This window comes from Halichoeres trimaculatus, unplaced genomic scaffold, assembly GCF_033239565.1.
Source record: "Halichoeres trimaculatus isolate MK-OKI-2021-1 unplaced genomic scaffold, fHalTri1.1 fHalTri1_scaffold_9, whole genome shotgun sequence".
Taxonomy (NCBI): Eukaryota; Metazoa; Chordata; class Actinopteri; order Labriformes; family Labridae; genus Halichoeres; species Halichoeres trimaculatus.
The window spans coordinates 7302824-7330534 of NW_027437188.1; the positions used below are offsets into that span (position 1 = coordinate 7302824).

The window sequence follows — 27711 nt, forward strand, 5'->3', positions numbered from 1 at the left end:
TCATTTACGTACGTACGGCATTGCGTAATACGTTTGGTTAGTGAGTTGTAGTCATTGCGGAAGTGAAATGACAAGCTTAACATTGCTCATAAACATCGAAAGAAGCAGATGAGAACATCACGTTTAAAAGAAGGTAAGATACGATTTAACATGTATGACTGTCGTACATTAATATGATGAATGTCTCTATTTGTTTTATTCAATAATTGTCTCAAAATTAGAGTCAGGGCATGGGCTTATTTATTATGACAACAACAGTGCCTCGGTTTTAAAGACGAGTCCCCACTCCAAGTTCCCCGCACTCTGTCATGGTCGATTTAAGCTCATGTTTACACATTTTAATAGTTTTTGACTTCACGTGTCATGATTTTACTATATTATTAACCCATCAGCTAGCTACATAACTTGCTAGCTGAGCAGCTGACAAAATAAAAAACTAAACAATCAGCAATATTGAGAGCTAGCTAACACTAGCCAAGCAGGGAAGGAACAGCTGTGATTACACGAGGTGCAGCAGATTCTGACACAAAGCATGTGGTCCAAAAATGTGCCACATTAAAGGGTTCTGAATATGAGAAGCTGTGTAATCTTATTTGTTGTTGTTGTTGTCAATGTGAACTGCTGGGGTATCCCGTGAAGTCTACAGTATCTGTCTTACTGTGTTTCCAATTCGTTTGTATTCGTGTTGTTATTCAGTAATGTAGTCACATATATGACAGCCAAGCATCTGGTATGTATTCGTTCACCTAAACATGTTGAGACGATGGTGAACATACCCATGACGTCAATAATTTACCGTTCAACAGAGCTTTACGCTTGAATATTTTTTTATGAAATTGATAATAATAACCATAATGGGTTGTGTTCAAGTGTAAGGCGTGTCCTCATGAGGTACACTGTAATTTATTAATTGTTCTAACGAAGAACAGAAAACAGTGGTTTCAAAATATTCTTTAATTTTTCTGTTATTTTCAATCTAAATTTAGTTTTGAATACTTTTAGCACTGGTTTGTTAGTATATGAAAATGCTTAGATGTATGTGAGTGTTGTCCCTTTATTGTATCTTTTTACATAACAGATATACTTGCCCAGTCAAAGGCCAAAATATGCAACCAAGTATGGTATTGCACTACACTAAATATCACGCTATGAATTAGGGCTGCAGCTATCGAATATTTTAGTATTCGAGTATTCTACTGAAAATCCCATCGATTAATCAAGTAATCGGATAAAATACATTTTGTTTAATTAAAGAGCAGTTATTTTTCAAATGAAAATTTTTCTCTTTAAGAAATAGAATTTTCTGATAGAACATGTCAATAAGAGCACTTGCTTTGGTAGCTCCAAAATTTAAAAACACACTTTGACACATTTTTTGTGCTTTGTACATCTCATCAAATGTTGCGGACCCAAATGGCACCCGTTTCGCAGAATCACCCATTAGTCTCCAAACTCCAGAATAGAAGCTAGATTTGTTGCTAGTTGCTATTTTGTATAAAAGGTAGCTTAAGGGGTCTGAAAACTCTCTTAATATGGCCTCAGCTCTATTCCAAATACCACTCTTTGATCTTTTTTAAAATTAAACGATTCCTCGGGACGGAGATAATTCCTAGAGTGTTTTTTTTGTAATTGAGTACCTCGAATCATTCGAGGAATCGTTTCAGCTCTACTATGAATTACAGGGCATTAGATAATCATCTTTTGCCCTGTAATTCATAGTGTGCTCAAGCTACAACAACAACAACAACAAAAAGACAACATAAAAGAAAAAGAAAACATAAAGAGATGTGTCAAAAACAATACCTGTGATCTGACAGTGGGATACACACAGAGATACTTTGTCATTGATTTAATTTCATTTGAGAACCTTTGAGATTTATAGAAGCACACTTTTCTTAAGTTAGCTTTATTTTTTATTTTTTATTTATTTTTTTTCATTTATTTTGAGGAATTTAGATTTTTTTTAAATGTGTTAGTTTTCACTTTCATTATGAGCTAACTCCTGATCTTTTGTAGTGCAGATTATTTAATCTCTAAAAAAAACATCTATCCCACATCTAGGCTGGATAAACCATTGAAAACAGATAGCTGCCTCTGGATCCCAGGCCCTCAGTGTAACATGGTGCATATCCAAAAATATGTCTTTTTGAAATTTAATGAGCAGACTTCTGTCTGGTCGCTGTGCCTGAACATCCACAGTGAATTCTGTCCTTGCAAATAATGAATGTAGGGTGTAAAATGTCCTGTTTACTGTGGTTGGGAGTGACGTGGTATGTAAAGTATCCTCCATGCAGTTGAATCTAGCCTTGCTTTTGGCTAAATGGTATCCTTAACCCACTTTTTTTATGACAGCTCAATTGAGCTGCATTTGTGCAAACTCCACCTGTTTTATGTCAAAACAAGGGTATGGTTCACTTGACTCCAGAGGTTTTTGTTTGTGTTCTAGTCTAACATTGCTAATCGAGGAGCATTTATCTGAAAAATCCACTCCACAGCACTCAGTGAGGGCACTATGATACAACCACAGTTTAAAGCCAGGGTGCTGCAGCCACAGCTTGCTCTGAACTGGACTCCAGTAGTGTGCTGTTGTGAATTTAATGAGTGTCCTCGGAATCCAGTACACAGATGATAATCAACCAGCCACTCATTCCAAGACTAATCTCTGCTTACACAAGCTTCTTTTCTGCCTGTTTGTCTGTCTCTGTCCCACATGCAGGTCCATCTTCAGATGAGGAAGGCTTGCCTGGTTGAGCCTGTTTGTCTCCCTCTGTTGCCATGGCAACATCCTATTTTCCCACGTTCCTACTCCTCATTTTTCTGTCCTCTTTCAGCCTCTTGCTTTTGACCCTTCTACCCTCAGTTTCCCCATCCCTTCCTTCCCCATCCTCTTCTTCATCTTCTTCACCATGGCCGTCGCCCTCCTGTGGCCTGTCCCAGGCCTGGGCTGTCCGTCTGCAAGCCAGCACTCATCATGAAGAGGGTGACGATGATCAGCACTCCTTGCACTTGGATGCGATAGCCAGCAGGGTAAAATGCTTCTTACACATTTTTTTTGCTTGCACACAGGATGTGGCTTCCTGACCAACTTCCTGTTGTTTTGTTGTTCCATTTTGCAAAACCTCAGTTTATATATTGTCTCTGACACAATATTTGTGGTCTGACACATTTTTTGGGGGATAATCTGATGTCTCATTTATGCTTTAGAGAGTTTTTCAAATTATGCGTAAACCTGAACTGAAAAAGAACCAAATAAATGTTAGTCAACGTTCAGAGGCCTGGGATAAGGGGATTTTTGAAAAATGTGTTGTTGTTTTTTTTAGTACATTTGTCAAAAAAAGTGAAAGTTTAGAGTCCCAGTGACATTGTAAGTGAGAAACACTTACTCAAACATAGTTCCAGAAATTACAAAAGAATTATTTCATAAATTAGGGAACCGGTATTTTCTGTTTCTCTCTGAGAAATCTTGCCTAAGACAACACCACCAGGAAATACTTTTACTTTTGTCCCTTTGGACTCATAGATGGAATGATAAGAATTAGATTTAAAGATCCAGGTCACCATTACCTCACATCAGTCCAAACCTATCTCAGGCACAACTGGAGTCATTTTATTATGTCTGGTTAACTTTTATGTTGTAAACATTTCAATAGAAAAGGGCCATCTGCAAACAATTAGTGGACAGTCTTCTATTGCTCAACTCCTCTGAAACTGTTCTGCTTTTATTGCTCAAAGGGTTTACTAACAGTCACATACTATGAAGAAAGACACAGAGAGGTGCTTTTGGATTCTTAATTTAAGTGATTTAACAGCTCCTGTTTAGGATCCACAGCTTTCTTCACTTTCATATGTTCTTCAAACAAAGGAGGCAATTTTTCAAATATGTAGTTCTTTTGTTCTGTGCCACAGCCCTTTAGCCAACCAGAGGAGTGATTTAAATTTCAAAAATTCTGTTGAAGAGATCAGAGGAAGTTGCACAGGTTTAGAAGAACCACCTCAGATTGTTTGTACTGATCATTTATATCCCCTCATTATTGGTATCCCCTCCACCCTTCAGGTAGCAGAGCAGGCTGGGCTGCAGAACCAAGGCCAGATCGGACAGCTGGAAGGACACTATCTGCTGTGCTCTGCCAAGCCTGGGAGTGGGTCCCTGACTGACATGTGGAGAAAAAGAGTCCAGCCTGGCGATGTCCTGGCAGCTCACCCTGACGTCCTCTGGTATTCCAAGGAGAGAGTGCTCAGCCGCTCGAAGAGATCTATGGCCTTCAATGATCCCCACTACCCCAAACAGTGGCATCTGGTGAGAGTTTAGACTGCTGTCTGTCTTCATCATCTACCTTCTCTCTGTTTATCCAGTGAATAAGTCTGTCTGCTATAAGTAGCAGAAATCATTTTAGTGGTCTGAATGCAAGCACTGATGAGTAAAAAACAAGTTTAGCAGGTAGGGAGCCTCACTGCCTTGGAGACACTTCATGTTATAATTTACTTTTTTTAGTTATTTCACAGGTGGGTTTGCTTTCCTTTCATTTCTGAGAGTTTTGCTTTTTGTTTTTCAGTGTGAAATTTGATTAAAGTGTGTGAATTAAAAGTGAAACAATGACCATACAAAAGAAAATAAGTTGTTTTCTCTTCTGAAATTCAGAACTAAGAATAAGAAAATCAAACTTTTTTAAATTGCTGCTGTTGTTTTTTTTACAGACCATGTATTATTCTTAATTAGTAAAATTGAAGTCCTGCTAATTTAACAGTATGCTGTTTTCTATTTGTACAACATTAAATGTATTGAAGCTAAGGAAAAATAGAATGAAATTTCAGGTTTGGACAAATTCTGATGACACGTTTTCTTTCTGGGCAGATTTATGAAAGCAGTAGATAACAGAAAAAATATTAGTTCAGAGTTTAAATTACTTAAAATTTGTAGTAAACTGACTGTATTATGTGTTAGAGAGAGTTTTCTGATTTCTGACTCAATCTGTCTTGGCACTTATGGGCTGTGTGTTTGCTGTTTGAGTCAAATTGCCTGTTTCTGACAGACTTAGTGCTTTTCCACAGTAAACCATGTGAACTCTGAGTGTAATGTATCAGATTGGAACTGGTAAATGTTGTCGCTGATCATATGATACTCATGACACAGAAGACTTGAGAGGAGACTTGGGAGGATATTTAACACACAGATGATGCACAGTGATTCTAGAAATGTTGTCACTCCAGGAAAAATGATACCACCCGTAGTTCAGTTCAGGTCATTTAAACAGGTTCATCAGTTATGAGGGAGTTGCACTTTTGGCTGCACAGACAGACCTAGCGTGTAGTCTGCATTGTCAATTTGACAACTGCATCTGACAACTGGTTAAACTACATTGGTGTAATTGCTCTGACTTCTGTCCCTTTGCCATCCTGCGACACACTGACTATTTTTTTCCCTTGGTTTTGTCTTGAGAAATGACCACCAACCAAAGTCAGTAACTTCCTAGGTTATAATTTTGACCCTAAGCTGATTCTGTTGAACCTTCACGCTGTAATTAGACTTTATACTGTTGTGTATTAGTTTATTAAAGTGATACGGAAGCACTTTCATGCAATGCAAACTCTATCTGGCACAAGAATATCACTTATTTACTCAAAGTATCCTGTGTGCGTAAAGGGCTTGGTTAAACGGCTGCTTACGAAAGCACAGTGTGTGCTATTTAATTTTCTTACCTTGCCTTTCAAAGGGGAACTGATTCTGCAGACGCCAGGGTTCATGTTTTTGTCTTCAAACCAGAACAAAGATTTTAGCTGTTATTGTACTGACAAACAAATCAGTTGATGAATGGTTGTTCAACAACCAGTGGGATTTGTGTCAGAGACATGACCGCCTTTACCTCTGTCTGTGCTGTGCCTTGCTGCTGTCTTGCTGAACTGCTGTGGCTAATAAGTTTGTGGTGTTTATCTGTAATACTGCGCCACAGCTATGTCTGCAACCCTTTTCTTTTCACAAGAAATCTGCCTCAGCTTAGATGAACTAGATACGCAGAGAAAATAAACAAAACATCAAACCATAGGCCAGGGTTCTTTGATATACACACTGCTCAGTTGGCTCAAGATAACTTTTACTAGCCTGTACTTAGAGGTAAAGATTTGAATAACTGGGTATATCACAGGTTGTTGGAAGTGAGATGTATAAAATGACTATATCATTACTACCAAGTACAAATTGTCATGTTAATGTTCTGAGGCGTCGGTATATAATTCTTTTTCAAGTTTCACTTCCTTCACTTTCTGCTGGTGCTCCTCTCACAGCAAACAGTTCCCTCCCTGTCCAGCCTGAAAACTCTCTGTGCATGCGTGTTTTTGCATTAGGAAAGGAGGAGGAGAAGTTGCTGGTATATCTCATCAGTTGGGGTTCTAGGGTTTGTAAATGCAATTTTTAAAAGTCCAACTTGAGGGTCTGCTCGAATCGTTATACTGGTGTCATTTTATGCATCAAAGAGTTGAATTTGAAATTTTAAGAGTGGTTTAAAGAATAAATCAGAATATCAAGATGTATATCGTATAACTTGAAATATCCAGTTATTGGTTGCACTCCTTCCTGTGCACCATTATCTCAATTTTACACTGCACTTGCGCTTAGTATGACCGTCATTTACCTCGTTGTGATACAAATATAACAGAAAATGGGAAAAAGTGATTAATCCACTTTAATTTGCTTTCCCCTTACTACAACCTTAACATTTCTGCACTCTTCTAATTTTTTTTAACAGCACAATGACCTCAACAAAGGTTTGGACATCAATGTAACAGGAGTGTGGGAGCGAAACATCACTGGCCAAGGAGTCACGGTGGTGGTGGTGGATGACGGTGTGGAGCACACTCACCAGGACATCCAGGCAAATTATGTAAGTCATGTCAGGAGTACTTATAGAAAAAACTTTATTTCTCCCTGTGGGGAAATTCAGGAGGAGTCACAGCAGCAATCAAGAAAACCAAAGTAAGAAAGTGTATAGTTCAAAAAAGGTCCACAAGAAAATGTATGATGACAGCTTGTCCATCATTCTCCAGTCAGCCAGCCTCCACCTCCACAGGTTAAAAGGTTTAAGATGAAGTTTTAATTCATCCTGTTTCCTTCTCACCTGTTAGCTGCCTGATTATCACCACAAGTGTTTAGTGTTCATAATTTTTTTTTTTTACCTTCTCAGAGTCCTGAAGGCAGCTACGACCTAAACTCCAACGACCCTGACCCCATGCCTCATCCAGACATCCACAGTGACAACCACCACGGGACGCGGTGTGCCGGAGAGATCGCAGCTGTTCCAAACAACAGCTTCTGTGCTGTTGGAGTGGCTTATGGCAGTAAGGTGGCAGGTAAGCACAACAGACTGTTAATAAGAGCTTGTGCTTGACACATTGGCTGTATTCAAAACTGACTGCTACATTCTACATATGAATGCAGTATGTATTGTATTGAGCACACTGAAGGTAGTATGTTGTATGATCATGTTCTGCTGTTCAATATGCCTCTATGTTGTACCCTTAAATAGGGGAAATACTGGTGATATTAGAACAAGAAAAGCCACACACATGTTGTTCTTACCTTCATTTGTCTGTATTGAATAATATTTCAATGCCAACTGTTATTGACAAATGTACAAATTTCAAAGCAGTAATATGTAGGGGTGAGTATTTGCAAGACCCTGACAATGCAACACGCATCACGATACTTGGATCACGATGAGATATCATGATGTCACAATATTGTGATATATTGCGATATTCTACACAGTTAACTATTTGATTCAAAACAGTGTTATTTTCTATTGTATTGTATTTGAAATAAAAAAGTCAGATGTACTATTTCCTACAGACACTTAATTTGAAAACTTAAAGAGCACCAAGTTTGTCACTTAAACTACTGTGATATTAAACTAAAGTTACAAAAAAATATTGTGTGAAAGATGTGGTCAGGTGGTAAAACTGATAAATGTCACTCAAAATACTGTTACACATAAAAAATCTAATATTGCACAAAACAGGGCAACGATTATTTTTGTATCAGTCTACTACTCTGTAAAAATTAAACTTAACTTGATTTTAAACTAACTGACCCAAAATTAGAGAAAAAAGACTGATGTTTACAGCATCAAAACCACGATCATCAAGTTTAGGAATAAAATAATTTGGGCAACAAACAGCGGAGTAGCTCTTCAGCGCCATCTACCGCAGTGGAGGTGCAGAGGACGTATTCTTCCAACTCACCCTAAAATAGGATCTTTTATTTTAACAAACATATCTTGCTTGTTTTTTTAGTTTAGTTTTTATCTTTTCAACAACTTTCATTAAATGCAATAACAAACTACTCCTTTTATGACTTTCTTTTAATAGACTGGTTATTTTCCTATTAAAGGAGCACAATCTGACACAACCGTTTCAAAACAGTATAGCTGATAATGACCTGTGGCGTTAAACATTTATGTCGTCTTGATTTGGGTCTGACATTTAAAAAGGCTTCACATCTAGTTCTAGTAACTTATAGCACGGCATCATAGGCTTTAATCATATTAAACATAATTATCCAACAACAAAATTGTGGCTAGTGAAAATGCTGAGTGGGTAGTGACTGTGGGAAACTACTAGCCACAGTGGCTGGTGAGCAAAAAAGTTAATGTCTAGCCCTGGCTGCAACTGAATTATTTCAAAACACAAAAGGTTTATATTCATTGTATATATGCATTGTATTTAATAATCTTGTGACTTTTTAGTCATAAATATTAAACTTCTCATATGAAAATTCAGAGGCAATCAAAGACACTGACTTTAAACTATGATTACACATCATCTGACTTAGCAAAACTTAAAACCAAAGCAAAATATATGATTTGTCAAAGAAAAGAGCACAGTAACAAATGGCATAATTATCAACAACATTTCTTTGACAAGATCTTTTACAATTCCTCTGTTTCACTTCCTTTCTATGAGTAGTAGGGGAAAGAATCAGTATTTTGGCTCCACCAACCACATAATGTTATCAGTGTAAAATGCCAGCAGTGTTATGGCCTCACTTCTTTCAGCAACAGGAGAAGAAGCTGCATCCTGTGTCTGTATGTCAGAGCTGTTGTAAAATCTCTGACTTGTTGTTTTCTGTCCAGGTATCAGAGTCCTGGACGGCCCCCTGACTGACAGCCTGGAAGCTGTGGCCTTCAACAAGCACTACCAGGTCAACGACATCTACAGCTGCAGGTAACGATGTCACGTTGTCAGATAATTCATGTCAATAATCAGAGATAAACAGAACACTGGCACAGTTGTGGACACACCTATGTCTTTTAAAACCATAAATCTATGTCCCCATTAAATTTATGAGATTTAAAAACAATTTCATAATGCCAAACGAAATCCAGCCTCAGTTTTCTTTTTTTACTTTTGTCTCCTTCAGTTGGGGTCCAGATGATGATGGACACACTGTGGATGGACCACATCCGCTGGGCAAAGTAAGTCAAAGCCCCTTTACGTCCTGCAGAGGGCAGCACACCACAACAGACCAGTTGAGGAAGACCAGACATGCAGGAAACTCATCCAGTTTTTTAACCGGTTCTTGTTTTCAGAAAGTAAAAACTTCCCTCCTCATGTGTTTATGTTTTTTTTATTCCACAGGCAGCGCTGCAGCACGGGGTGATAGCAGGCAGGAAAGGCTTTGGCAGCATCTTTGTGGTTGCCAGTGGTAATGGAGGTCAATACAACGACAACTGCAACTATGACGGATACGCCAACTCCATCTACACCATCACAGTTGGTAGGAGCATGTTTTGGATAAGGACAATAAGCTAAAACAAAAAAAAAACAAGATCTGGAGATTTCCCTTTTTCGATTGAAGACTGAGTCCAAAAAGGAAACGCTTGAAATCTTCTTTCTTAAGACCACATTTGGATGACTCCAGTGTTTTCACTAAGACATCTGACTCCATAACCTTTTCACACATAAGTTCCTGACATTTTTTCACGATAACTTCAGAACATCCAGGTCCAGACATTCTTTTGGAAGTGTCTGGATGTTGGATTACATGGTTGGGTTTTTTGGGGTAGGAAGTGATTCACAAACTTTAATATTTGGGTTGGTTAAAGCTGAAGGGGGTAGAGTCTGAAGGAGGAAGAGGACTCTGTAATGATGACTGTTTCTGGGTTAATATCACTTCAGTGTTCCCACAGAGTTTTCTGCAATACAAACACATCAGTGAAAGATAATATTTTGTGATGCACTGGCATGGTTCATTGATAAATAATGGTTTGTATCTTGGGTGAAGCAGTCTATATTTGGGTCATGGCTGTCTTTAAATGATTAGTTGCTTCATACTGACCCTGACATTAAGAAAGGGTCAGTGTGGTATTCTCTTAACCAACCATGGTTCCGGTTTGAACTCCAAAGATTCAAGGCAGTGATCAAAATACAAACCTTAAGGTTGGAAACCAATAGGCCACAAACCAGTGATTAACATCCAAGTGGCAACATCCACCTTCTTATGTCCAGCCTGTGGTGTTGACGTGTGGGACTGGACCGTGAATTTATCACTTAATGCGTGTGTGTGTGTGTTTCAGGAGCGGTCGATGAGAATGGCAGGATGCCCTTCTACGCTGAGGAGTGTGCGTCCATGCTGGCTGTCACTTTCAGCAGTGGAGGGACCAAACTGAGGAGCATTGTAAGTCACACTGAAACACACACACACACATACAATGGGGCGGCAGAAGCTCAGTCTGTAGGGACTTAGTTTGGTGATTGGTGGGTCCCTGGTTCAAGCCCAGGTGTGGACCAAGATTGCAATTCAGGATGAGGATTCCCTTGAGCAAGGCACCAGACCCCCAACTGCTCAGATGACAGTGCGGCATGTATCTGTGCAGAAGTGCTGTTTGTGCATATGGGTGTGTATAGCATGGTCAGAGTGTAAAAAACGGAATCATTAATGAAGTATAAATTAAGTATATCTTATCTTCAAACACACAGGCAGTATGGTTTAGCTGGAGAATGTGAAGAAAAAAATAACAAGAAGGGAGACAGGAAATGATAAAATTGCCCTCATCTGAAATCTCAGAAATTCATCCAATCACAGGGAATGAAGGAAACTTCAAACTTTATAAATGTTAGAAATTTGAAATGCTGCAAATATTGTTAGTGGTCTGCTAATTTGAAGCTTCAAAAAAGTGATTGAAACAAGTGAAGTTTGAATTTAAGTAAGATCTATTGTCTAAGGAGGCAGTCTGTTACTAAACTGTCAGTCGAAAAAGGCTGATCAGTCAAATTGAATCCAATTTAATGGATTTCAAATAATTTAATCCATATATTGGCTAAAAAGTAGTATCCCATCTGGACAAGTCATCAAACTAAAAAATGTTAGAAAAAAAAAAAACTATGTGCTTACTTAAGGTTGAGTAAGCACATATTGGGAACCATATTGACTGAGTAAGCAAAAGGGTGCTCCAGAGAGGCACTTTGTCTCAGAAAAAAAGGTTGTTTGTAAGCAAATATTCTAAAAATTTTAGAATTATTTCCTTCAGCCTGAAATCAGAAGAATTTGGAGATTTCATAATCTGAAGTACAAGTGTTATTAAAGAGTTTAAAAGATCCTGATAAATGTTTGTTTAAATCAGGCTAGGCGCTCAAAACCCAGATACTGGATGGCTATGATCTTAAAAATAGACATGACTCTGTAGTGGAAGTCACTGTAAAAAGCATTGTCTGTTACCACAGTTTGTTTCTGTATCTACATGCAGACCAATACTTTATCATAAAAGGAGAAACATTTGTACACATGTTCCAGGGCTGCTCATGAATTCTCTGGGCCTGTGACCACACTAAATAAACTGATGTGAAGAGTATCTAATTCTAAGTGAGCAGATATGACAATTTTTCAGTTTCAACTGTTAAAATGTTTAGTTTTCACTTTTGTTCTGTTCATTTGAATATGCTTTAAATGATATGCAAACCATCAAATCCTGTTTTTGTGAACATTTCCCGCAGTGTCCCAACCTCCTCAAAGTGAATTTGTATATTTAAATTCTACTGTATAAACCTTAAGTAAAAATTTTTATGTTAGTGATTGTTACAAATGTCTGAAAGCTTGTCAAAAAGCATCCCCACATCACAAGGAGCAGATGCTATTTCCATCCAAAACAACAAAGAATAATGACATGAATGAGGGCCCATTGAAGCCACTAGCCTCTATTTGTGGACTTCACCATGGCAACTCAGCTTGGACAAGGGATGTCATTGCCCTTCTGAGGAGAGCTTAACCGGGGTTGGCTCTCTCTGACCTGTCGTCTGCAGCCAACCCCGGTAACCCACAGCCTAATTCTTACCACACACTGGCCATTAGTAAATTACTTGAAAGTAGCCACTTGGGCTTTACCAAGAGCTGCTGCCTTCTCTAATGCATTTTACTGAAGTGATCTAAGTCTGCAGAGCCTGGAAAAGACACGGAACAGAAAACTGAAGGATTATTTTTAGAATATTCAATTTTGAGTTTTGGAAATGTGGCATCAGCTGTGGCTTTTTTCAGATGTTCAAGTCAAAAGAAATCGCAAGAAACCTCAAAGCAAGATAACTTTGGACTCCTTTGTAAGCAGTTAGAGGCTGGTTAATACAATAGATTTGCATTTAATTTGAGAATCAAAACTTGCAACTACTTGAATATGTTGATCTACAACTTTAGTCCCCTCTACTCAGAGAGTGGGAATCTCCACACTGACTTATCATTATCAGTTCTGTTTCATGAAGGAAATTAAAAAAAAAATCCTTCCTCTGTGTCTCGACCTGCAGCTTTGAGTTTATTTTAAAAACAGGTGTAGATTAGTGTTTAAACTAAGAATGTGCAGATTTCCAAACATCTAGATATGATGTAGAAATCCCTGCATCTGTAAACTGCTGTTCTAAAAATACACCATCTTTGTGGGATCACCACGAGACGTGCTGAAAGGATGAGGTCATTACATGAGGATCTCTTAACTAGTTCATAACATGTTTGCTGGGCAGGCCTTACAGCTGCCTATAGAAAGATGATTTTTCTTATTAATAACAGCTGATGCGTGCACAACTTGGGTGCAGAAGCACTGTGTATAATGATTTGTTAACAGATGTGGGGAGTTAATCACCAAAAAACACATTCTTTAGCATAACATCATATCTTTGACGGATGGTAAACTGCTCCCAGGTTTGTGGAATAGCAGTGAGTGGACAGAAGAGATCAGCAAGTGGACAGATATCAGGTAGACAGACGTTTTTTTAGCAGAGAAATCCAGCATGTACCCAGAGAGGCATTTAAACACACAACTATCACACTATGCTCATGACTGCATTATCCGTGGACACTTAACAGACTGTGACAGACCAGGACGTAAACGTGTCAGTAAATCAGAAACCCTCCCAAACCAAAAAAAAGCACACAGGCTGCTGAGTCTGAGACCCAGTTCATGATAAAAGAACCAGAAACTACGTCCAGAGAACTGCACCAAATCACAACATTAATGGTTGTATATTTCAGGGTTAATGGACTGGTTAATCATTTCATATTATACTGTAATGCCAAACCTGGTCAACTGAGGTTGGATAAAAACAGCACATTTAATTACACGCACGCAGACATTGTTGGTGTTTCAGTGTAAAGTGTGACCCTGTTAACTGGTGACTCTCTGCCGTTAATCACTGATACCTTCAGCTGAGAGTCATCAGTTAACATTGTTGCTATTAACTCCAAAACAATGGTTGCTCTGTAAGCCTCAAAACTTGATAGACATTGCCTCTGTTGTGTAGTATCGTTTCTAAAAACTGACCACAGAACAACTGTACATTTGAATACTGCTAATTCATCTGATTTTAGTGTTTCGAAAACAGTAACACTGAATGAATGAATGAATGGAGCTAAACGCTGCTTCTGCAGTCAAAATGCGTGCACATCTTCATGATGACGTAGACTAAATTCCACTATAGCACCCTTATCAAGCCTCCAAAGCGCTGGCCAATCAGAGGGAAGAGAGATTTGTGGAGTGGGGAGTCTTAAAGGGATAGCAGCTTAAACAAAACATGTAAGACAGAAGCTGAAATAAGGGTTTTCCAAAACACCACTGTGAGAAAAAAAAATATTTTTGAGGGGCTTTAACTCATGTGAAGTTACCACAGGGGAACAGAGAGAAGTTTAAAGCCTTAAAAAAACAGAATAACCCCTCTTTAAACTGAAAACACTCCCCAAGAAGCTTATTGTGACATCAGTCTACACTTTGTTGGTTCCTGAAAGAAAATCTGAAAAAAAAAAAAAAAAATTCAACACCCTTATTCAACAGATGTTCTTCCTGACATCTTTCAAACACTTATTACAGGGCTCGATTTATACATCCACCCACCTGGGTCATGTCAAAAACTTAATTGGAGGGGAATAAAAAGGGTCTACAGCTGTTCTGAATGACCTTAACAGGCCTCTGTTGATAAACCCAGTGTACACACAGCACTGTACAGCAGCTTGAACAGCTGTTGTAAATCTCCACAGGTTGTCTGCATGTAAACACATATAAGCAGTGGACTGGGAAATCCTCAGCTCTCTGCTGCCTGTCACTGTGTGTGCACCAGCAGGAGGTGCACATCTCAGGTCCATATGCTCCTTTTATCTGACTGCTCTGGATCCCACACATGTAGAGCTGTAAAACGCTGCTACATTAATCCTTTTTGTTCTTGCATATAAATCCAATCTCTGCTATAAATCCTCATCCTTGCTTTGCTTTAAGGACACATTACTTGTCAAGATTTAAAGCTGATCTATGCTGCTATGCTCTATTTACATTTGAACTGTTCTGCTTTTATTACCTCATTCTTTCTCCGTCTTCCTGCTTTCATCTCTGTAAAACTGAGCCTCTCTTTGCCTTTAAACGCCTGTCACACCATGCCTTAATGTACACAAACAGTGTGGAGCTGGAGCCTGTCCTTTATAACAACTTCAGCTACAGATAGACGTGAATAGATTGTGTTGATTATACTCTGTGAAAGGTTTATGTTGCATTGTATTAAATCACAGGGGAATGTATACATAGATCCTCGAGCACCTCTTTGTGTCTGACCTCCTGCCAGAGCTGTTGCGCCATCAGACTGTTTGTACTAAGTCTCCAAGGCTGTGTCCCCTCCTCTGAGCCCCTCTCTCTGTCTCTGCAGGTGACATCAGACTGGTCTTTGCAGCAGGGGACCGGCTGTACAGAGAGCCACACTGGCACGTCTGCTGCAGCCCCCCTGGCAGCAGGGATGGTGGCCCTCATGTTGCAGGTTCGGCCCTGCCTCAGCTGGAGAGATGTTCAGCACATCATCACCTTCACTGCAACAAAGGTAGCCCTCGGTGCATCATGTGTTATGTGTTACACATACTCACCTGGAAACTTGTGACAGTTATCCATACTCTAAGACACTCTGCAGAATAACCTTTGAGGTGAATGTAGGAGCCATGTTGAAGGTATTTCTGTCAGCAGTTACAGGCCATTTGGCAACCACTTTTAACATTTTAGTGGGGAAATATTTGATTGTGGCAGCCTTTAAAACATTTCTTTGCTCACTGCAACCAAATGATTATGTATCTTCTTCTTTTTTTAATCATGTGTACCACTTATCAAATAGCAGATTATTCCTCTGCCAGCAGGAGACCCTGAATATGTAGCAGTTGTGAGTGATGGAAAAACGAATGGTCTACATGGCAAAATGAAGCGCTAATAATGTTTCAAATTGACTGTTAAACTAGATTGATAATAATTCTTTGGTTGAATTTTTTTAATTAGCTAAGATGGCAGAGCTGGCTCCATCTGGAGTCTAGAAATCCCAACTTCTGTTCTGGTTCTCCAGCTGCTTTCTCAACAAAGGAGCTAAGAAATGTAAAGAGTGAAGAATCAAAGTCCTCAAGAAGCTCAGTAGCCACAAATAAACTTACCACAAAAAGTAGTCTTTGGTAGATCATTTCTTTGTTGTACCAGTGTTTCTTGGAAATAACTTTATATCATAAGAAAGACTGTTCGTTTTACTTTAAATGAAGCTATATTAGTAAGCAACATGCATTTGTGGGGTAAGCAGCAGAGCTGAGTATGTTGGCTGCATTTGTGGAAAATGAGCCGTAATCGCATCTGTGAGCATGTGGTTGGCACATCTCAATATCTTTTTGCATTGATAGAGCAGACAACTACTAAATCCTGTGGCAGGGCTCATGCTCACAGGTCAAAAACAGTCAATAGCAGAGGGAGCTGTTTGGCAATAACAGAGATATGTTACATTTTTCCTGGTGCAACCAGCATACCCAGCTCTGCTGCTCATCCCACAAAGAATGTCCCTTACAAATGTGGCCCCATTTAAAAGAGAAATAAACAGGCTTTACGACGGTGCCAAATAACTTTGTTAAAACAGAGAAATAACCCACCAAACACAAATTTACTTACTATTTGAGCTAAGTTTATTCATGGCATATCACTTATTCCAGTTAAAGCTCCTGCAATTAACTTTCAGTTTGGGTCAATTTTTGTGCCCTGTTGCTGAAAAGTTGGTATTTGCTGTTTTAGTTTTGCTTAAGAAATTGTGAAATTACAGCTGCTGCCACCCTAGTGTAAAGTTTTTGATCTGATGAGTTTTGTTCTAAATAGTTTTGTTTACTCTTGTTTAAAGCTTTGACTTGCAGTTCATTAAGATAAATGAATATTTCTTTTTTCTAATCAGCCCAGTAATCAATCAAATGAAAACTTGTCTCAGCACTGATGATGTGATTATTGTGTCATGTTAAATAATGCCCTGGTACATAACATTTACTGTAGACCACCTCACCATGTGATATCTGTAGAGCACACATTAGTGATGTTATTTTTCTGTATAGAAGCTAAAATAAAACAAAACAGACTTTGAGGCTGGTGCAGATTCTAGAAATGAAGATTTATTTTTTTAAGCATCAGTTAAATAAGGAGCATAATATTACCCCCATGTGTAGTTTCAGTCTGTAGGTTCAGCTGAACTTACTGTAAACAAATGGAGGCAGAGCCTGACTGTTGACGATGCATGATGAACACATGTGTTTTTATTAACAACAATACTAAAAGTAAATCTCACATATGTGCTATCCTGTATGTGTTAAACAGTGTGACAAAAGTGCAGACTGGGGGAAAAATGGAGCTGGTTTCCACCACAGCCACCAGCACGGGTTCGGCCTGCTCAATGCATGGAGACTCGTCAATGCTGCCAAGGTACGTACGTTGATAAAGATTATTAAAACTGGATTTAAGTTACCACTAGACCAGGAGTCTGCAAACTTTACTTTCACAGGAGCCATTTTGCCTCAGTTCACCTGAATTGAAGGCATTCCATAGCCACTAAGTCTACTGTGTCTTCACATTAAAGAAAATTTACCGTACAAAAATCTATACATAGTGAAAATCTAGTGAATAATTGTCTAAACATTATTTTTTTTGTAATTTGTTATTAAATTGCGCATGTGATGTCTCTTTTTTTATTGTTTTCAATAACTTTATAAGTATTTCAAAAATTTGCAAAACTTTCAAAGTGTTTGGATAAAAAAAAAAATGCAAAAATAGCACAAATTTTCAGGTTGAAATGTTGCCCCAAAAATAAAAAAAGATGTTGAAATTTCATAAATTTGCAAAATTTTAATTTTTTTGAGATATCAAAAATTTGCAAAAATTTAAGAAAATTACCAAAAATTCAAATAATTTTGAAATTATACAAAAATTGGGAAAAAATACAAAAATCATCAACATTTTTGCAATAATACTTTAATATGATAGCGCATGTTGATAGCGTCACTTAACTCATCATTTTTGTTTTTTTTGCTAATGTCTTGTCGCATATTAAGCATGCACTAAGCAGGCTCATTGGCAGTTAAATGAATCCATCCACACAGAATTGATATCTGTATTTTCTTCCAGATTTGTCTTTTTGGATATGTAGTTATCCTACCAGGGCTGTAAAATGTGAGGTTAGCCACAGGTGCATGGGAAGTTGGTGGGCTGTTAATGTTGTAGGAGGTGAAATAGAGCAGTGGCAGGATTTATTGACAGATGTGACGCATATTTAGCTCAACAAAATGTTAAATCATGATTTTGTTTAGTGTCAATGTCTTAAATCATTGATTCCGTCTGTAAGAAGAATAAAAAAATCTTAATTCCAATAATATTTTTTTAAAGCTACAAGGAGCCACTGCAAAGGAGTCAAAGAGCCACATGAGGCTCCAGAGCCGCAGGTTGCAGACCCCTGCACTAGACCCTAACCTTTGCTCCTTTCACCCTGTCAGGTCTGGGAGTCTGTGCCGTTTCTCGTGTCCTACCAGAGCTCAGTGATAAAGGAGGAAGCCCCCATCCCAATGTATCCTGACCAGCTGATCCGTACCTGGAAAGGTAAGTCTGCCTGTTCCTCTATCCCTCTCTCAGCTCTGTGTTGGACAGCTGATTGTCCAGTTTACATACTGCACCACATCGCTCCCTCCCTCCCTGCCTGCCTGCTCTTCAGTCAGTCTGCTTCTCCATATTAGGTAACGTTCTTCTGTTTGTGAGTTCCTGCGTCCACATTCAAATACTGTTTGAGATTTTTCTAGAGCTCCTTTTTTTATTCTTCCTTTCCTTCTTTATTTTTTCCTCAGATCTCTGTTTTTATTTGACAAGTCCTCTCCCTTTTTTCAGTTTCTTTTCCACATCTCACCTCATAATTCTCTCATATTTGTCTGTCTGCAAATATGATCCGTCTCCCCCTGTCTTACACTCTTTTGCTTGTACTCATGGTGACCTCAGAAATTATTCCCTCTCACTCCTTCACTCTTTCTGTCTCCTCCCTCATTCTCTGTTGGACTTTTTCATGGCCCGGTCCCAGTCAGGAGGAGAGCCAGAGACAAGTGTGTTTGTGTGGTCTTATGCAACAGGAGTTTCTTGGGGGCAGAGCAAAGTTCTTATCCAGCAATCAGCTGCAGTACATATTTTTCCTGCTAATCTTTGGTTCACTCGGCCTTTCCTCAAAGACTTTTAGTCACTGACAAAGTTAAGCAGTGCTCTTTGTTTTCTGTGGTTTTTATGTGTTCTGGCTAACGCTCTGCTTCATCAGCGTTTCAGATTGTTGGCTTCCCACATTACTACAGATAAATCGTGTGTTTATGCACACATGAGAAATTTCCTTTGATCCTTTTTTGGGAGATGATGTATTTACAGAGTGTTTTAGTTATAAAAAAAAAGAGTACGTCAATCAGGTCATACTTTTGAAGAGGCAATGCTTTGGGTTGTAATAAAGGGAAAGTAAGAAGAAAGCTCTTTGAAGGTTTTGAGGGAGAACACACAAGGAAGGACAGAATGTACAACTTCAGAAAACATTGAATCTTTTTGCTTTTCCAAGTGTGTTCAGAGGTTATGATCACAACATTTTTTTCAGGAGTCCAGATCAAAATTGTTCCCCACCATCATCCCTGAGGGATTTTGTTGATTTTTCTTCGGAAACTTTAAATTTAGTACAGATGAACAGTTAAAGTTTGCATATTTGCATTCAGAAGGATTGTATAAGGCCCATTTTCTCTATTCATGGAAAAAATACAAACATTACAAAACAAAACATCACAAAATACAATCTCTTAATTCACGCCTGCTTCTTTTTGTTGTTGTTTATTTTTAAGTTTTAACTAAATAACGTTGAGATATTGCTGGACAAGCGTGTGATCTTTGCTCAGCATACTGGGGTCACAGGAGCACAAGAGGCATGACATGTAAACAATACTTTGCCTCTGTTTTATTTTTTCCTCTGATAAGCCTATTATAAACTACCATAAAGATGCTGTTAGCTGCAGTTCCCCTACAACCCCACACAGAGTTAAGGGAGCATGTAGCGTCAATCAGTTTTTGAACAAACTTCACTCTGTTCAGAAGAGAGTGTCAGTGTCATGTACTGCAGACAGTGCTCACAGTACACTCCTGAACAAAATCTTAAGACTGTGGGAAAATAACAAGAAATTGTATTAGGGATGCACGATATTGGATTTTTGCAGATATCCGATATGCCGATATATCGAAACCCCTTTTGGCCGATACCGATACCAATACCGATACCGATACCGATAATCACAAGTTTGTTTGTTTTTTTCACTGTAAAGAAAGCTAAGTCTATCCTGTACTGGCATTTATATGTTACTCTTATTGTGACGGTTTTATTTGTTTAAGAAACACACATAAAGGAAGACAAAAAAACATTCTATCTTACCATAAATAAGAAATGTATTATTTTTTCAAACTCAAGACATTCAGTATTGAAATACAGAAAAATAATTTCTTTGGATCACATGAACTTTAAATGTACAATACATTTTTAAACATAACCAAGTTGCATTTGATTATTTTAGAGCTACTGTAACAACCTGGTGACAGACACAGAGCTCTGCAGTGCAAATAAATAAAGTGCTGCAATTTATTTAAGAAGCTTATTTTTCAGATGGAAAATAATGATAATCCTAACTGAATAGCACATTATCCGCTGTGCATATCGGCAGAAATTTTCATATCTGCCGATACCGATAAACATGTTTTTAAGCTTTTATCAGCTGATACCGATATTGTGCCAATAATATCGTGCATCCCTAAATTGTATTTCCCAATGATGGATTATTATCAGTTTGCAAGTAGAGCTTCAAAATGCAAAAAGAAGAAGAAACAAGCAAGAGACACAGAGATTAGTAATTTATTAGAAACTGCATTCAACCAGGCTGATCAAGTGTTAATAATAATAATAATAATAGTAATACATTTCATCTATAAAAGCGCCTTTCTAGACACTCAAAGACACTTTACAATGGATAAAACAGCATATAAAACAACACACAGTCACAAAACATGAATGAAAAAAAGCAGAGCAGAAAAATAAAGTGCATTTAAAAGACAATCATTCATTAAAAGCTTTTTTAAAAAGGTGGGTTTTGGTTAGTGTTTTAAAGCTGGGGAGGTCAGGACAGATACGGATGTGTAGTGATATTATATTAAAGCATTCCAGAGAGTGGGGGCAGCGACAGAAAAAGCTCGGTCCCCCCAGGTTCGGTGCTTGGTGTCAGGAGGTAGGGAGAGGAAATGGGCTTCAGTGGATTGGAGGTTTGGGGGGCAGGTCGGAAATGTAAGAATGAGCCTGGTGGAGGGCTTTGTAGGTGAGGAGGAGGATTTTAAAATTAATTTGATATTTGATGGGGAGCCAGAGTGAAGGTTTTGGAAAACAGGGGTGATGTGGTCATGTGGTCATGTGAGCAGACTGGCAGCAGAGTTTTGGATACATTGCAGTTTGTTGAGTAGATTCGAAGGGAGGCTGTAAAAAATGCTATTGCTGTAATCAAGTCTGGAAGTGATAAATGCATGTATGAGAATTTCAGCGGTGGAAAAGGAGAGGGATGGACGGGGGCGGTTGATATTTCTAAGGACCATAGCCTCAAAAAGTCAGAATCTGTGCAGTAATCTGGCTTTTATGCCATTTTCATTTAGTTATTTTCACTGTTATGACCTCCTGATGGGAAAGGAGAAGAGGCTCTCCGGTTAGTGGACGTGGCAGGATTGTTCACAGTGAGTCATTCAGCTGAGGTTAGATTGGATGATTATGGGACAAAAAAACAAAGTATTTGACCCCCTAAATAATTAATCTGTACTGATCCAGAAGATCTTTTTCTTCTTCTTCTTGCATTTTGAAGCTTTCCTTTCCTTCCTGCTTATGATCCACCTGGTTAAATTCCTCTTTTTTTCTTCTCATTTTTCCACAGTCTTAATAGGTGCATTGTGAAAACAATGACGCTACAACATGCATAAATTGAAAACTACATGACTGCATTATCTTTAAATCATCCCAAGCAATAATTACTTTGATTTATGTTTGATTAAAAATAATGTTTTTTTGCCAATTGTTTTTTTTTTAAATAGAAATAAAATCTAGATGTAGGCCATATTTAGCTTATTACATTCACTTTGTGTGTTTTCTTATCCCGAGTTGTATCGTCATTAGAGGTCGACCGATATGGGTTTTTTGGGGGCCGATGCCGATGCCGATGCTTTCCAAATTTGGGCAGCCGATGCCGATATGCATAGCCGATTTTTCCAATTTGATATTCAGGCCGATTGTTAAATAAATATATATTTATCACATTTTTGTGAAACACAGCAATTTCTGAGCAACTAAAAGAAATCTATTACGACAAGTCGTGTCCAGTCCTCTGAACATTTATTCAGCTTTCAAAACAATGACATATTTTGTCTGAGTAAACACACAATGTAACAAGCAGTAGTAAACATTCACACTCTTCTTAAAATGTCAAAAAAGAAATTTAAACTTATTAATATAATTTGAACAAAAGTATGTAATGTATCCAAGTGGTTCCACAAGTTTGAGGTGCTCATCTTTTTTGTGCCTGATCAAAAATTGCGTCATTTTATACAACGGATCAAAAATCGGCTTTTTAAAAGAAAATATGGCCGATGGCCGATAGAGACAAATGTCCAAATATCGGCCCGATATATCGGCCGGCCGATATATCGGTCTACCTCTAATCGTCATGCTGTCTTCTTTCTGCTGGGCCTTTGCTCACCAGCTAGTTGTAAGCATCAGTGTAGCAGTGGCCGTCAGACTCAGCTTTCTGAGTGACCACTGACCTTAAAAAGCTGTCACAGAGAAAACAGCAATGGCAGCATGACTAGTTAACAGAAGACAGATTAGGGTGTGTTGAGATAAAAGACTTGTATTTTCCTGCAGTAGAGTTTAATCAGTAAGAAAAGTTCACCTCTAGTCCACCTTCAGCTTAAGCCAGAGTTGTGCCACATTATTCATTCTTTGGATATCATATTGAATGAATGATGTGCGCCAAAAGTTGAACACAATCCTTCAGACATCCCACAGATGACTTTTGAAATGCACATCCTGTGCCTCAGAGCATCCACAGGGGGCTTTTCTAGCATCAGTATTTGATGAAGCAACTCCACTAAATCTTTTTATTTCCTCTTCTTTCCCTCTAACTCTCTCCTGTGTTTCATTTTCTCTTATACTTATGTTCACTTTCTACATGTCTTATATCTTCACCATCTCTCTCCACCCTCCTCCTCCTCCTCCTCTTCATCTGATGATCTGTCCTTCCCTCCACACCTCTGTTTACACTCATCACCCCGTCCTCCCTTTGCGTCCCTCCCTGCCCCGGGGACGTGTGCAGCCGTACATGGTTAGAGAACACCACAGCTCATTAGTAGTCAGAATCCAGGAAATGCCGAGAAATTACTGCACACTTCCAGTCAGAGGACGTGAGGTGGTCAGGAAGGCTGAACGGCTGATAAGAGCCTCAAGAAGTGAAAGTAAAGGAGAAAGAGTCAGAGCCTGGTGGAGATAAAAATGACTGAGGATTTTTTTTTTAATTTCAGAATATTTCTAACTGATTAAATTTTAGACTTACCTCGATGTATTTCTTGGCTGGCGGTCTAACCCTTCCCCTGTCACTTCCTGTGCAATTCAACAAACATCTTATTTGCAAAAGTGGCTTCATTTTTACTCTAGATCCTGCTAGAAATTGTTTCTGTGTATCAAAGCGGTGCTGTCACTCAGATATATTTCCACATATGTAATTTCATAACTATTTCAAATATTTTTGTGTCTAGTGGATTTCAACTAAAGAAAAACAAGCCTGAAAAATAACTTGATGAAAAAAAAGTCCCACCCATGACTAGCTCCCAGGACACACTCCTACTCCTGACTTGTATGAACTGGTGTTAAATGGTCCCACACACACACACACACACACACACACACACACACACACACACACACACACACACACACACACACACACACACACACATACTTACACACTCACATAATAAGATGCGCTCTCTCCTCTCCTCTTCTTCAGTCTCCTTGTCTGACCTCAAACATTCTGGGATGGAAACACTGGAGCATGTGGCTGTCACCGTCACGATCACCCACCCTTGTCGAGGAAACGTGGAGGTTGTGTTGGTGTGCCCCAGTGGGATGTCTTCAGTCATCGGGGCACGCCGCGCCATTGACAGGTACAGACACACATAAACCCATGCCTCGATTTCATTCTCAGAACACGATTAGTGTTTTAATTATTTGAATAATCTAACAAAGTTTTATTTTTGTGTTTTACCCACAGAGACCCTGCAGGCTACCAGGACTGGACTTTCTCCACCGTGCGCTGCTGGGGAGAAAGAGCTGAAGGCCAGTACATGCTGAAGATATCAGACCACAGTAAGGCAGCTGTCCTCAAACTGACACCTCTGAATACTGTGTAAACCTCCCCTGCTGCACTGACCCTCCCTCTCCTCTCCTCTCCTCTCCTGCAGAAGAGCCGTCGTCCAAACAGTGTGCTGACGTGGGCGTGTTAAAGCAGTGGGCTCTGACTCTGTACGGTTCCTCCATGACTTTCAGAGAGGTCAAAGACAGACAGAAGTAAGACTTGACAGGCTTTTCATGCTTTCTCATGCCATCTTTTTTCTGGGAATGAGCTTCTTTTACTGTATTCTTACACTTTTATATTTCATTTTTATATAAAATATCTGAATAGAAAGTACTTGACACATAATCTTGACATATTATTGGCTTATGCATTGATTGACAGGCTGGTAGAGGAAGCTATGAGTGGCAAGTATCTGGACAGCAACTTCTCTCTACCCTGCCCACCAGGCCTGGACATCCCCTCAGAGATTATCAGCCCCTTCACTTCCAACAGCCTCAAGGTAAACTGAATACCTCCTCTCTACTCTTCTCTCCTCTCCTCTCCTCTCCTCTCCTCTCCTCTCCTCTCCTCTCCTCTCCTCTCCTCTCCTCTCCTCTCCTCTCCTCTCCTCTCCTCTCCTCTTCTCTCCTCGTCAAACAAGTCCACCCTCAAAATCCCCAGAACTGCTTCCTCCACAGACAAAGAACAGAGTCAAAAATATTCCCACAAGTCAGATGAAACAAACTGGATTCAGTTTACCGTTGAATACCGTTTACAGTAAATGCAACAGTCAGGATTTGGACTTTTCCTCTTACAGTAAGCTCATTTTCTTGGAGGCTGAAGGAGGATTTATTGTAAATGTTGCCATATGTTGTACAGTTGTGAGCCTAACAAAGGGATTTGCCTTCTTTTGCTCGATTTCAATGTTCTTGTACTTATTAGAGTGACTTTATTACTTTTTTTTTCCCCATCATGACAACCAAAATTCAGTTTCTAAAATGGGCAGTATTCTGCTCCATTTTATGTAAACTGAGCACAAAAAGTAGAAAACAATTTGTGTTTGGTAGATTATTTTTTGTTGCAACAATACTTCTTGGCGATAATTCTTATAATGTCGCTAAGCCTGTTTATTTCACTTTTAAATGGAGCCCCAGCGTATTCTGATTTCACTGTTGACTGTTGGTCTAGGCCACGTTTACACAGAGACTCCTGCAAAAGATTCTTCCTTGGCGTTTCCAAAAGCCACCCGCATCTACATGAGAACAGCGTGAAAACAATCCGCGTTCATACGACTCCAAGAGGACGGGTCACAATGATGTAGTGGCCATGCCTGGCCAGTAGTTGGCGATGTGGATATATGTGTGTATATATGCTACTGGGAAATCAGCCATCGTGGTTGTGGTTGTTCTTTCTTTTTCTGCCGTTTTATTGCGTGAGACGGTTGGCAATCCAACCTTGAGGCGCATTACCGCCACCAACTGGACCGGAATGGCTTAACTGGAAGTTGTGGCTGCACGTGCAACCTTCATCTAAAACTGCGAGTGCGCATGTGGTGACGTCAGAGTTTCACCCTGAAACGCTCTGCTCTGTGTTTATACGTGGCTGGATGGAGTAGCGGTTTGAAAACTCTTAACTCTGGAGAGTGTTTTCAAAAGTTTCCATTTTCAGACAAAACGCAACACGGTCTCATTGAAACGCGAGGCCAAAATGCAATGAAATGTTATCGGATTTGACCATTTTTGGTGTCGTGTAAACACAGCATTAGCGTTCTGGTACCCCCAGATGCTGCCAATCAGGTGCCTGATTATACACAATTATTAACCCTGAGAGAGGGATTCCGGATCCAGGAAAGTGACTGTTTCTGTCATTTTTGGCTTCAGGAGAACATTTGTAGACTTTATTAAATGTCTGGAGGAAATCTCAGAGTTGGCACAGATAACTTAATATGAATATATTTAAAGCTCTGACTTAATTTGATTGTAGATTTGATGACTTTTTAGCTGACATGCTAATTGATCCCAGAGATATCAAATTGTGGATTCTAGCTAAACTGATCTCATTCTTTTAATTGCATGTGAAGACATAATTACCTACATTATCCCCCAATTTAATCCAGGAAGGTGGAGTAGAAGTAATTTCTTTCTTCATTAGCGATGCATCCACACGTCGAGCTGTTGGCAAATGATGTTATTAACCTCTCACCCTCCTTTTCTTCCTCCTCTCCAGTTCCTGCTCTTGCTGGGCTGCTTCGCTCTCTTCTGGTCTCTCTACTACACCCTGGAGGTCACGCTGGCCCATGTGTACCTGCGCGGCTTCTTCTGCATGGGCAGGAGACGGGGCGCTCACCGGAACAAGAGAGGGCGCCGAGGGAGGGGACCGGAGGACGCAATTGACAATGAGGAAGAGGAGGATGAAGATGGGGACTCAGGGGTGGAGCTGCATGCGGTGCTGGACTCTGAGGCCAAAGTGGCACTTTTAAATGGAGAGCGGACAGCTACATAGCACTGAGCCAGGTTACTGAACTCTTGTGGCATCTCAGGCTATCACTCCTTCACACCCACACTCCTGTACTGCCTCTGACCCCGGTCTACCTTACCTGTGGTGGTGAGAGGGTCTCAGTCTGGACTGCAGACTGAGTTGACTGTGAAGTCTTTTTTCTAGTCTGCATTCCCACAATCGTGGCCTTGTTGCCTTGAAGATCTGCATTTGTGCCATGCTGGCAAATGTGCTGCTTGCTTTTACACTCCCATCCATTGAACGACTGTCATCATAAGGAAAGAAAGAAAGGAGGAGGTAAATCTTCCTATTGAGGATTATTTGTCTGATGTTGGGTTACATTTCCTGTCAGGGTTGCATATAATTTGAGAGGCACCTTAAGCAGTTTGATATCTTGTGATAAAGGAACACTCCCATGAGAGACAGCATGTAAACACGCTGGTCTGTATTTTAATATGTCCCTCTGAAAAGTACTCACTAACAGGATACAGACACCTGTAGAGTAACTCGACTAAGGGAAAGATAATCACCTGATGTGCACTACAGAAAGGTAAAAATCTGCTGTGTGTGTGTGAGAGTGTGTGCATTGTGTGTTTGCTATGACATGAGTGTGCTTGAAATATGCAAGGTCTTCCATGAAAAAGTGCCCTCAAACACTAAGGACAGAGGGCGCTGATGTATTTTAAGAAACAGATTTATTCTCTGAGGTGTTATTTTTATGCTTCTTATTTTTAAGTTGGGGTTTATTTTTATCCGTGGGTTATCAACAAACTACTGATTTAAAACTTGAAGTGGGGTTTTCAAAGTGTGGAACTTGTTTATGTATTTTTATATAAAGTGTAATATATACACATTGTGTGCCTGCTGTACAGATCTATACTGTGTTTTATGATTTCTTACGTGTTTTTAAGAATGAAAATAAAGAGATCTAATTTTTTTATGTAAAGGCATTTGGGAAGATGTTGGAAGCTGTGTTTTGCTGTGCAAGTCACAGGTGTTCTGAATGGAAATAAAATCATGTT

General features: G+C 39.3%; 1 protein-coding gene across 1 annotated transcript; it reads left to right on the forward strand.

The window, feature by feature from the left end:
* Positions 1-27711, forward strand: pcsk7 (proprotein convertase subtilisin/kexin type 7). The gene is made up of 17 exons (XM_074680440.1): positions 1-133; positions 2717-3027; positions 4055-4297; positions 6741-6875; positions 7176-7341; positions 9123-9213; positions 9410-9464; positions 9628-9766; positions 10566-10666; positions 15157-15324; positions 17103-17207; positions 18272-18374; positions 23867-24023; positions 24131-24225; positions 24321-24426; positions 24596-24713; positions 26420-27711. Exons 2-17 carry the CDS (start codon positions 2776-2778, stop codon positions 26693-26695), a joined length of 2310 nt encoding a protein of 769 aa, XP_074536541.1. The 5' UTR covers positions 1-133; positions 2717-2775; the 3' UTR covers positions 26696-27711.